This window comes from Sinocyclocheilus rhinocerous, unplaced genomic scaffold (assembly GCF_001515625.1).
Source record: "Sinocyclocheilus rhinocerous isolate Xijiao unplaced genomic scaffold, SAMN03320098_v1.1 scaffold2145, whole genome shotgun sequence".
NCBI lineage: Eukaryota > Metazoa > Chordata > Actinopteri > Cypriniformes > Cyprinidae > Sinocyclocheilus > Sinocyclocheilus rhinocerous.
In genome coordinates, this window is record NW_015670983.1 from 723,823 (window position 1) to 736,522 (window position 12,700).

Consider the following 12,700-nt stretch of genomic DNA (forward strand, 5'->3'; position numbering starts at 1 on the left):
GAGTCTCTTCTGTTCAGCAAGGCTGCATTTATTTGATCAAAAATGCAGTGAAAATTGTGCAATATTATTATAAGTTGTTTTCTATGTGAATATCTGTTAAACTGTAATTTATTTCTGGGATGCGCAGCTGTATTTCCATCATCATTACTCCAGTCTTCAGTGTCACATGAACCTTTTATAAATCATTCTAATATGCTGATTTGCTGCTCAAGAAACATTTCTGATTATTATCAATGTTGGAAACAGTTGTGCTGCACAATATTTTTGTGGAAACTGTGATACGTTTTATTTTTCAGGATTCACAGATGAATAGAAAGTTCAAAAGAACAGCATTTATTTGAAACGGAAATCTTTTGTAACATTGTACACGTCTTTACTGTTACTTTTGATCAATTTAATGCGTCCTTGTTGAATAAAAGTATTAATTAATAAAAAACAAACAAAGTAACCTTACTGACCAAACTTTTGAACTGTAGATCAAATTACATGCTTGCTCTGAAATGCATGAAGTCAAATGCAAAATACATCTAGTTAAAAATAATAAAAATATAAGGAATGTTTTCCCACACTGTTCTTCAGTAAATTAACACAAGGAATAATATTTAATCATTTTATATAAATTAATATAACAAAACATTAATTAATTTAATTTCGAATCAATTTACTTAAGTGAACAGTTCAAACTGATTCGAGGAAATGAACTGAACTCTGATGCGATGGCCAAATAAACAGTGCATTAACATCTTATTCATAATGTTGCTTAATGAACAAACAGTGCATATTCAATATATTGGCCAGCATTAATTCTAAGACATTTCTTCCTCACGCACCTTCAGTCTTCAGGCTAACAGTGACCCACTCTGATCTCTGTGTGATCGTGGCTGGACTCTCCGGTGCTGGTGTTTTTCTCCCGGCGTAGACGCTCACGGCGCAGCGGTAGAGTCCGGCGTCAGCGGGGTGAACGGAGAACAGACGCAGAGAGAAGCTCCCGCCGGCCTCCTTCTCCATGCTGCCGCCTCCCGCCCTGCTGAGATCATCACCCCAGACCACCACGCCGTCGGGATCCACGCGCACCACCTCCACCTCCACCTCGCCCTCCGGCCCGCGCCGCATCCACTGCACCAGCAGCGCCGAGCGCTTCCACGCACCTACACCCAGCACCTGACAGCGGAGGCGGAGCGGAGCGCCGGGCCGCAGAGAGACGTCACCGTCCGGGAGCAAACGCACGCTCAGTGTGTCCGCTAGAAAGAACACAGACTGGTTATTAAACTCACAACAAGCACTCTCACACTGTCTGAGCTTTAAATAGAAACTAACCCACACTTCTTATTGCTATTTCTCAGGTCAATACATCAATAAACATCAATGCAGAACCATAATTATGTTAAGCACACAAAGCACACATTAAAACCTACCAAAGTCTCTTTCGCACAGAAATTCCGGAAAATACACGGATAATGTGTCCCGGGATCGTTTGATTGTGGTTCATTCACACTGCCAGTGATTTTCCGGAATCTGTGTGTGCGTTCACACACATCCCGTAAAGACACGTGACATTACGATGAGACGTGTAATGTGACGCGTTCTGTTTCATTTCAGCTGGCGAACGATCTCAGCTTAAGCGCGGATAGTGAGGAGCTACTTGATCTCTGCTTCATTACAGTTTGCACATACTTTTTCGTCACGAACGTTGATCTGCCTTCAAAACACCCGGTAAAAGAGTCGCACGATGACGTGCGTCATCACTACGACACGCCCTTTATGGCATTGGTTCTGGCTTTTGTTCACACAGAACTCGTTCCGGGACTGAACCCGGCAATGTTACTAGGTCCCCAACCCGGGATCGATCCCGGGACGTGTTTGCGTTCACACAGAAGGCACTCCGGCAATTTTCCGGGACCAACGTGCAGTGTGAAAGGGGCTTAAGTGGCCACGAATTAAGAAACCATTCCCACGACTTGTTTCTTTGTGGCCATGATTTACTAATTTGTTCCCTCAGTTTAGTTAAATCAAAACAAGGGAACAGATTAGTTCTTAATTCGTGAACACGATATATAATTTTTTAAAGGCTGCATGATCTGCGAAAAAAAAAAAAAAAATCTAATTGCAATTTTTCTGATCAAAAAATAATTGCGATTGCAATTTAAAATGCACTAAAAATTCCAGGTTTGCAATGCTTGTTTGTAGGCTGCACAATTTGGCCAACATTTTGTGATTACATATCAATATGGCTATAAAATATTTATAAAAAAAATAATAAGAAGAAACATTTGTATTATTATTATTATTTTGTAGTGAAATATTACAATAGATTTTTTTGTAAATTTTAATATTTATTAATATATAAATAAAATGTACTTATGTATGTGTGTATGCATATATTTAAAATATTATTAATATTGTTATAATTAAAACATACAAATAACAAAAACAGAAAAATATACAACTTACAAAAAAAAAAGAGAAGTATTACTATTTAAGAGTAATATTTATTAAAACTGTAATATTTCACTGTAAAATAAAAAATAAACAAGTATTAAAAATTTTTATTTTATTTAACATTATAGCTGCAAAATAACAATACTACTATTTGTTTATTTATGTCTTAATTACTTAAAATGAGACGCTGCAAACATAAACGATAACGAGCTTCATTCTGAAACACGCAGTGCATATATTTATTTCATTAAATTGCAGGCTTGGTGATTTGATAATCACACTAAACCACATCGCGATTATTTTTTGGAGACCAAAGCACTTGGTAAAATATTCTCAAACTAAATGAGCTTCAGCCTGCATTTACCGCAGTAGTTTAACACATATCCAAGTTGTTCAAATCAAAAACAAAAACAAAACACAGGAATTAAACCCATGAGATTTTCTTGCGAGTCTCCTACAGCATGCAGCATCCAAAGAAGATTGTACTGTCATAAACATTAAAACGACTCTCAATCGATATGAACAGCATTTCATTAACATGAAAGCAATGCATGGCTGATTTAATTAAGAGTAAAAGGAAGATTTTTCATGCACTGGTTAATTTTGTAATTTTTGGGCTCTTTTTTCTTCAATGTCTTCTTTTAGATCCAAAACATCCAAAATACAGATTTAAGTGTTTATTTTATTACACTTTATCTATTTGCGTCTGTAGATTTATATTTTAATACCTATCTTTGAAGTTTTTTCTCTTTTTCAGCAGCACTTACATAAACCAAACTTTACAGTTTTATTCCTATCTATATTCTGAATGTTTGTTTATATACCATTTGCATTATTTATAACATTTTACTCCTAAAGAAACATGGTGAAAATTTAGTTGTTTTGCCTGTTGACAATTAATGGATAGTATAGTAGTATAGTATATATTTATTTAATGCCATGTCAGCATCAATGGCTATTTTAGACAATTAATGGAAATGTATGCAAATGTGTGCATATTTAATTAGATATTGTATAATTTGCATATTAAAACATACATTTTAGAAAATCATACAAGACAAAAAATTATAATAAAAAAATATTATAATTAATAAAATATTATTAATTTTATTAATTAAAAAAAATGAAGAGAAAAAAATTCTTAATGTATTGTGATTTATTAATTAAATATTAATACAATTTTTACCATATTCTCTTGTGCTGTCTTGCCTTAAGTATTTAAAAATATATAGTTTACAGGCATTTATAAGCAGACATTTATTTAAAAAGTGTGGCCTTTTCTGTTTGAGCACCGAGTCATATTTTGTTTGCATCTAAAGTACGTTCTAAAGTTATAATCTAATGGATCAGATGAAATAAGAGAGGTTGTTTCTAACCAAGCGGTTGAACGGTGAGATTCCCGAGCTCCATGGTCCTCTGTGCGATGTGTTCCCATTTGCCATCCGGATCTCTGATCCACTGCGCCGCCTCGCAGAAATACGACCCAGAATCCTCGGGTGCCAGAGCGCTCATCTTCAGCGCGTACAGATCCCAGCCTCCGTCCCCTCTGCGCTTCTCCACAGCGATCTCTCCGTCCCCGTATCTCTTCCCGTAGGCGCCACTGCGGCCCGGAGTCACGCGCAGCTCGCGGTCGATGGAGATGATCTCTCGGAGGTTGTGGCCCTGAGACTCCGCCCCCTTGCTGCTGCGCACGCCGAACACGACGGACACGTGAGTGTGCTGATCCGATTGGACGGACGCGGCGCACATCAGCTGAAGCTCCGTGCCTTCGATAACGGGTTGGCCGCTCAGAATTCGAGAGTGTGTTATGAGCAGCGTGTCAGGAATCACTGCGGAAATAAAGCACAAAATGCTTTCTATTCATATGTACATGAACGAATCAGGGTCAATGAAGAAAAATTATTTTTGTCTATTTTTTTTTTATTTTAGTTGGTCACACTTTATATTAGGTGGCCTTAACTACTATGTACTAGGGATGGGCATTCCAAGCAAAAATAATATTCGATTATTATTCGAGAGAGACAGGATTCACACTTTCAATCTGTATGATAAACTGTTTAACTCAGAAGATAGGCTACCTTAACGCAAGCCATATAATGATTGTAACGTGCTGAAACATGTTAATATAATAAACACAACAATCTCCATTACTTTTTAATTAATTTTACAAAAAGGCTTGAACAGCTCTGCTCCAAACCACTAGAATATGGAAATATTACTGTACCTTCAAATCACACACAGTGCAAAAAGTGATGTTTCTTTGTCAGTATATCCATCTTGTTTTTTCTTAAGTCAAGATACATTTACTTGAGAAGCGGTCTTGTTTTGAGACCAAAGACCAAATATCTGTTAATGGAGCAGATATCTGTTCTTCTTTTAATCATAAACTCAAAATGTATCTTGACTTAAGAAAAAAACCAGATGGATATACTGACAAAGACCTTTTTAAGGCCTTAAACCTGGGAAGGCAAGGCAAGTTTATTTATATAGCTCATTTCATACACAGTGGTAATTCAAAGTGCTTTACAGAAAAATAAAACAATAGAAATCATCAAAAATGGTGAATTAAGACCTTTAAGACCATTTAGAAAATAAACTGCATATCTTCTAGTTTGCATTTGATGCATTCTAAATACAATCTTTAAAAAATATTTTCACATTTTCTGCATACTTGCACCAAATTACAGCTTGATTGGAAATAGCACACAATAAAAATAGTGATATTTACCATTGTTTTTCTTCATATTTTATCACTATCTCTTCAATCTCTTAAAGGTGACATATTAAGTGCTATAATCAGGTCCCCGGTGCATCTACCAACCAAGGAAACGTGAAAAAGATTAACCCAGTAACTGTTTTGGGAAGCTTTTTTCTGCAAGCGTCTGAGAAAACGAGCGCGTCTGATTTCGCTCCCTTGGTGGAGTATTTTGAACTGAAACTTCACAGACACATTCTGTGGACACCATAGACTTATATTACATATTGTAAAAAGGGGCATAATATGTCTCCTTTAAGACTTTAAGAATTTAGCACATGCATTTGAAACACAATGATTTTTTTTTATAATCTTCATCGTCATCACTGAGCCATCTGTCATTTTTCTGATTTACCACCTACCTTTGACCACCACTGATGAACTGTAGTTCCCTTGGAAGCGGGTGTCAGTGCTGGGCGTGTAACACTCGTAACGGCCCTGATCATCTGGACGCAGCCTCTGGATGATCAGTCTGGCTTTGTCACCCGAATCCCTCTCGACCCGAACCTCGCCGACCTGCACGCGACTCTGGAACGGCGCGTATGGAAAGCCTGCATCCTGCGTGGACACCACACCGATCTGCCGACCCCCAGCATCCTCCCGGTACAGGTACCACTCGAAATCCTGCGCCCGTGGGCCTTCATATCCTGAAACGGCGCAGGGCAGGGACAGCGAGAAACCTGCGACCCGATACAGCGGCCCGGCGGGAAGAGTGACCTCTCGGCACACGCAGAACTGCAACTCTAACACACAAACAGAACAAATGTTAATCAGTCTGGATGTGAACCACAGGGATCAATACATGCAAAGTGGTTTTCCGAGTGAGGTTGAAAAATGTGCTCACACTGCACAATATTTCCACTTAAATGGGAATATTGTACAAAAAATTTGAATTAAATTTTGTCTACTCCACACCTACTGAAGCACACGTGACGCTCGTGGTGTTTTCAGCATCTGTAGTCTCAATATATGAGGACTTGAACATATGAACACACAAAACGATTATGAATTTTCATACTGTACATGTACAAGCGTTTCTTCATCTTTGGCCACTTTTGTCCTCGTGGACTTTTACAAAATAAACTGCATATCTTCTAGTTGGCATTTGATGCATCCTAAATGCAAGCTTAAAAAAATACTTTCACATTTTCTGCATACTTGCACCAAATTACAGCTTGATTGGAAATGGCACACAATAAAAATAGTGATATTTACCTTGATTTTTTCTCAATCTCTTCGTAAACTAGTTTTAGAAAATTAAAAATTTAATAGGCCAGAATGGTTGGCTGTGATGAAAATGATCAAATTTGCTATTTTTATAATTGATATAAAAATGTATTTTCTATAATTGAATCTGGACTGATATAGGTGTTGTATGTTGTGATGTTGGTTGTGGTTTTATTTCTGGTAAAGCACTTCAACTTCGGTTGTTTTATTGGTGCTATACAAATAAAAGAAATAAATTTTTTTTTTATACAGTTGGGATCAATACATGCAAAGCAGTTTTCAATGAGATCGATAAATTAGCACACACACTGCACAGACCCATGGCACAATATTACCACTTAAATGAGGGGCACTGCCAAATATCGCCCCATATTCCCGTGACTGGGAGTAAGTATTGTTTATTCATGCCCAACCTTTGTTTGTGTGTGTTGTAATGCGTCTCTGAATGAAAGGGTCTGAATAATGAACAGTAATCCCATTCTTCCAGTCTACGCCCATGTTTTACAACATGTGAGGTCACAGCTGAACTCATGTTTTTTTTTTAAAGATTTATTTTTGCCGTTTTATGCCTTTTATTTAGATAGGACAGTAGGTTGACAGGAAGCGAAGTGGGTGAGAGAGAGAGGGGGGTGGGATCGAGAAAGGTCCACGAGCCGGGACTCGAACTCGGGACGCCCGAAGCGCAAAGGCACTACATGTCGGCGCGCTGCCCACGAGGCCATTGGCGCCGACGAACTCATCGTTTTAATAGGGCGAGTCATTTTGCAAACCTGTCTGAGGGTTATTTACATCCTCATTCTGCTTAAGGAACCAGAAATAAACCACACACTTATAACCATATAAAGCTACTGCATTACATTTGATACATGAACTTCTAAGGCCTTTAAATGATCGACAAGATCAAATTGTGTTGTTAAACCTGTCGCACACAATCTCCTCCATGTCTTCTGTCTCTGATTGATAGTTTAGAGTTTTTTATTCAGTCAAAGCTCTTTTAGTGTAATTGTACAAACGTCCAGCTTCACGTGTCTTTCTGTTGTCAAATCTTGACTGATTTTTATCAAGTAATCGTCAGAATAACTGCAGTAATATCTCCAGATGAACACTTACTGGACTGAAGCAGCTCAGCTTTACTTGATTCTCCATCAATCATGTTTTAGAGTCTCAAATCTGATCCTCAGGATCTTTTGAGGAGCGTTTGTTTCCAGAAGCTTTACTTTCACTGTTCCTCAGCGGAGGAATGATCTTCACAAGCCTCCAGAACATCTCACATCTTCTGAGGAGCCTTTATTTCTTCAGCTCTCAATCAGCACTGGATTGCATTGCATTATATGTTAAATCTCATCTTACGAAGACATATTATTTACTCATTGATTTACATTACAAACATATAAATATCAGCATCTGAGCAAATTACACAGTTTGAGTCTCTGAATAAAACTGAGCTGTTTTTTCCGCCATATTCTCACTATATCAGACTATATGAGCCATAAAAGTCTGACAGAGCAAATATGATACAAAACTTTTTACATTTTATATATTTGTCAAACCACAACATTTATCACGACCTGAAAAACGAGACCGGTGTTGACAGGTTTCCAACACAAACATTTACCAAAGTTTAAACGGTTTCTCCCAAAATATCTACTATAACAACTATTTAATTTAGCAAGAAATCTGTCATTTTTTTATTTCTTTAAAATATGTATTTCTGGTTTACGGTTATGACAGTTCTTAACAATAACTGTATTTTGTTATGTGGGATTTTGGTGGAAACTACGGGCATTTCTGTAAGCGTTTTCTGGCCGGCATCAGGCTCTTCTGGCAGGTCAGTCTAGTTTTGGTGACTCGTGGGAAGTGACCACACACAACCTCCGATAATGACCAGAGAACAGAAGCTGTAAGCGGATCAGACGCGTAATTAAAGCGCAACCAGAGCAGCATGTCAGTGGAAATCCTGCACAGCTTATGCGTACATTATGATGTCATTATTGCACTGTGCGGAAATGACGAGATCGCAGTACTGTATAAAACTACGGTGCTTTCCTGTTGCTCAAACACTAGCAAAGCCAAGGTCATGGGTTCGATTCCCAGGGAAAGCCTTAAATGCAATATAAGTTGCTTTGGATAAAAGCATCTCCCAAATGCATAATATAAAACACTGAATAAAGCTCCTGTGACAATGCCAACATGAAGTAAAGTGTCAAATATGTGTCTGAAACACAAAGTTTCAATCTCTCAAATATTGGTAATGAAATAAAACTAGACACAGGACCAATGAATTGTACACAAAAAGCACTGTATCAGATGTAAATACCAAAGTACATTGATATACATGGCACTAAATGACCAAAGCACAGTGTATATTTACATGGTAAACCACGGTACTTCCTTAAAATGTGTTCCAGTAGAGTATGGCGCCAGCAACACCAAGGTTGCGGGTTCGATTCCCAGGGAAAGCAAGAACTGGTAAAATGTAAATGCATACCTTAAATGCAATACAAGTTGCTTTGGATAAATGCATGTCTTAAATGCATAATATAAAACACTGTAAAGCTCCTGTGACAATGCCAACATGAAGTAAAGTGTCAAATATGTGTCTGAAACACAAAGTTTCAATCTCTCAAATATTGGTAATGAAATAAAACTAGACACAGGACCAATGAATTGTACACAAAAAGCACTGTATCACATGGTAATACCAAAGTAAACTGATATATATGGCACTAAACGAACAAAGCACAATGTATTTACATGGTAAACCACGGTACTTCCTTAAAACGCGTTCCAGTAGAGTATGGCGCCAGCAACACCAAGGTTGTGGGTTCGATTCCCAGGGAAAGCATGAATTGATTAAAATATAGCTTTGGATAAAAGCCTCTGCCAAATATACAAATGCAAAAAACATGGTACGTTTTTGTAAGTATGGTACTCTCATGACATATCCAAAAACACTGAAATATAGCTTTGATTGATTACCATATTCCTATACCATGGTATTTGCATACCATAGACAACTACTATATATAACTAAATACGTACTACAGCTTAATATTATTACAATACTAGAAGTACATGAATATTCCACTATGGTAAAGCGTTATAAATGGCATTATTGTACCATTTCCAAAAACATAGTAGTACAATATTACCTCAGTGTTATTGGAGGATTGGCGTGGATTATATGGAGCAGATGGACATTAAACATGAGCAGGGTGGACTCACCCCACAGTAAAGCGATGAACGCGATCCACCGCGACGCCATTCCGCGCTGATCCCCGCGACACACTCGCGTTTACACCGTTTTACTATAGTAAAGACACATGCTAGCACACTGTCCTCCGGCTGGTGCTGAAATCAAACATTCATTTAGTCACGACTGACTGGACAAACAAACACGAGCGAGCTTCTGATTTTACCCGCGGATTACGTCCCACGGACTGCAATTGCGCAAACGGCTCGGTCTTCCGTTAGTTATCGCTCTTTTACGCCTCCGAGTCCAAACCGTAAATCAGGCGGTCGACTGAAAGTAGTGCGTGACGTCACAGGCAAACAAACAGCCCGATCACGATCACTGTCCAATATTTTTATTTATTTAAAAAATGTTTTTTACCTGTATTATTATTTATATAATACTGTATATTTTCTATTTCTTTTTTGTAGTTTATATTTGTTCAGTACCTTTATATTATATGTTGGAAATCAATAAAAAAACACACAAAAAAAACGATCACTGTCCAATGACGTGACGCAGCGCGAACGAACACTGCCAATAGGAGACCAATGTGATGAGCCGCTTGAATGACGTGCGGATGTAGGCAAGTCCCTCCACTGGCGCGAAAAATTATGATAACGGTTTTCAATCAAACACAAAATATGTAATTAGGCTATTATATACAGTTAATTCCCATTCCCATTTGTTTATTAACTTATATAATTAGCTGTGTCTTTCTTTTATCTCTCTTCCCCATGTTTCCTTACTTTCTTTAGTTACCTCACCTTATTTTTCTATTTTCTTTACTGTACTTTGGGCAAAATTATAAATCATGTCAATATATTTTTCTTTACTCTGCTTCATTCCTCTAGGGGGCGCCATATTAAAATCAAAACAATAATTTACAACTAAATAATGAGACTGGGAAACTTTAATAGACTTTTTTTTAACCATGAATGCTTTATTCGGAGTAAACTGAACTGAATATATTTACATTAATTGTACCTGAGTAATGAAAAAAACATTTGGACTCAAAACTGAATCAATAATCATCATTATTATCTCAGTCATTCTTGAGAAGTGGGACAAAACAGGGTGCAAAATTGAAAAAATAAAACCTTGTACTCTTGAATGATTGAACCCTTCTCTGTGGACACGCTGTTTTAGATGTAGTGAGAGGACATTAAGAAACATAGATTTGGTATAATAATGAGAAAATTAAATTGAAGGTGATAATTGTGTTAAATACATTCTATTATTAATCCCTCATGACATTTAAAATTGAAAATATTTTTATTTTTAAACCTAATAGCAGTTACCCTTGCTGGACCTGTTTTGTCCCATGTCTCAAGAATGACTGATCTAAATATCAATGACAATTCCAGTAAATGTGATTCTGAAATGAATCAAAGTTATAAACTTGACATTTAATTCCAATATTTTATTGTACATGTCTTTTTCTGTTTTTTTTTTTTTTAAATAAACTGCTTACCAAATACACATCTATGGCTCCATCTAGTGGAGAAACAACTATTTGCTCATTAACAGACAAAACTTCAACCTCTGCTTTGTATTGTTTACAAAAGTGTCTCTGTCCAGTGTTAGTAAATTAGTGGTTTATATTTAGATGATGCAATGTTTTGACTAGAACTTAAACCGAGCTTAATGTGTGAATAGCCTAACAAAGTTTACTAAGCCCACTCATATATATTGTTCATAATTAGTGTTAGTGATTTTAACAGACATTAAAAAAAAAAAAAAAAAAAAAAAAAAAAAAAAACCGGAGACATATATCGGCCATCGGCTTCCCTGATTTCTAAATATCGGCATCGGCCAGTGAAAAACCCATATCGGTCGACTAGCCTAACAAAGTTTACTAAGCCCACTCATATATATTGTTCATAATTAGTGTTAGTGATTTTAACAGACATTAAAAAAAAAAAAAAAAAAAAACAACAAGAAGACGGAGATGTGGTATTACTTTTATAATATTGTTTTAAAGGTGTAAAAACTCCACAGATTTACATTAAAGGTGAGATCCTAATGGTCACATCACAGAAAGTTGGGTCTTTTTGATAAGTTAAGCAACCAATCAGAACACCCCAACAACCGCATGGCAACGCGCGAAAACCAATCACAACACCCCAACAACCGCATGGCAACGCGCGAAAACCAATCACAACACCCCAACAACCGCATGGCAACGCGCGAAAACCAAACAGAACACCTCAACAACCGCATGGCAACGAGCGAAAACCAATCACAACACCCCAACAACCGCATGGCAACGCGCGAAAACCAAACAGAACACCTCAACAACCGCATGGCAACGAGCGAAAACCAATCACAACACCCCAACAACCGCATGGCAACGCGCGAAAACCAAACAGAACACCTCAACAACCGCATGGCAACGAGCGAAAACCAATCACAACACCCCAACAACCGCATGGCAACGCGCGAAAACCAATCAGAACACCTCAACAACCGCATGGCAACGAGCGAAAACCAATCACAACACCCCAACAACCGCATGGCAACGCGCGAAAACCAATCAGAACACCTCAACAACCGCATGGCAACGAGCGAAAACCAATCACAACACCCCAACAACCGCATGGCAACGCGCGAAAACCAATCAGAACACCTCAACAACCGCATGGCAACGAGCGAAAACCAATCACAACACCCCAACAACCGCATGGCAACGCGCGAAAACCAATCAGAACACCTCAACAACCGCATGGCAACGAGCGAAAACCAATCACAACACCCCAACAACCGCATGGCAACGCGCGAAAACCAATCAGAACACCTCAACAACCGCATGGCAACGAGCGAAAACCAATCACAACACCCCAACAACCGCATGGCAACGCGCGAAAACCAATCAGAACACCTCAACAACCGCATGGCAACGAGCGAAAACCAATCACAACACCCCAACAACCGCATGGCAACGCGCGAAAACCAATCAGAACACCTCAACAACCGCATGGCAACGAGCGAAAACCAATCACAACACCCCAACAACCGCATGGCAACGCGCGAAAACCAATCAGAAC

General features: G+C 38.1%; 1 protein-coding gene across 1 annotated transcript in view; it reads right to left on the reverse strand.

Annotated features, from left to right (window-relative positions):
• Nucleotides 1–9,895, reverse strand: part of LOC107734613 (immunoglobulin superfamily member 8-like) — a 14,839-nt gene extending 4,944 nt beyond the window's left edge. Inside the window, exons 1-4 of the mRNA XM_016546616.1 lie at nucleotides 9,647–9,895; nucleotides 5,557–5,937; nucleotides 3,816–4,268; nucleotides 831–1,241 (exon numbers count right to left, since the gene is read on the reverse strand). Coding sequence (XP_016402102.1) covers nucleotides 831–1,241; nucleotides 3,816–4,268; nucleotides 5,557–5,937; nucleotides 9,647–9,686 — 1,285 coding nt within the window. The 5' untranslated portion in view covers nucleotides 9,687–9,895. The remainder of the gene's footprint in view (nucleotides 1–830; nucleotides 1,242–3,815; nucleotides 4,269–5,556; nucleotides 5,938–9,646) is intronic.
• Between the last annotated feature and the right edge of the window lie 2,805 nt (nucleotides 9,896–12,700).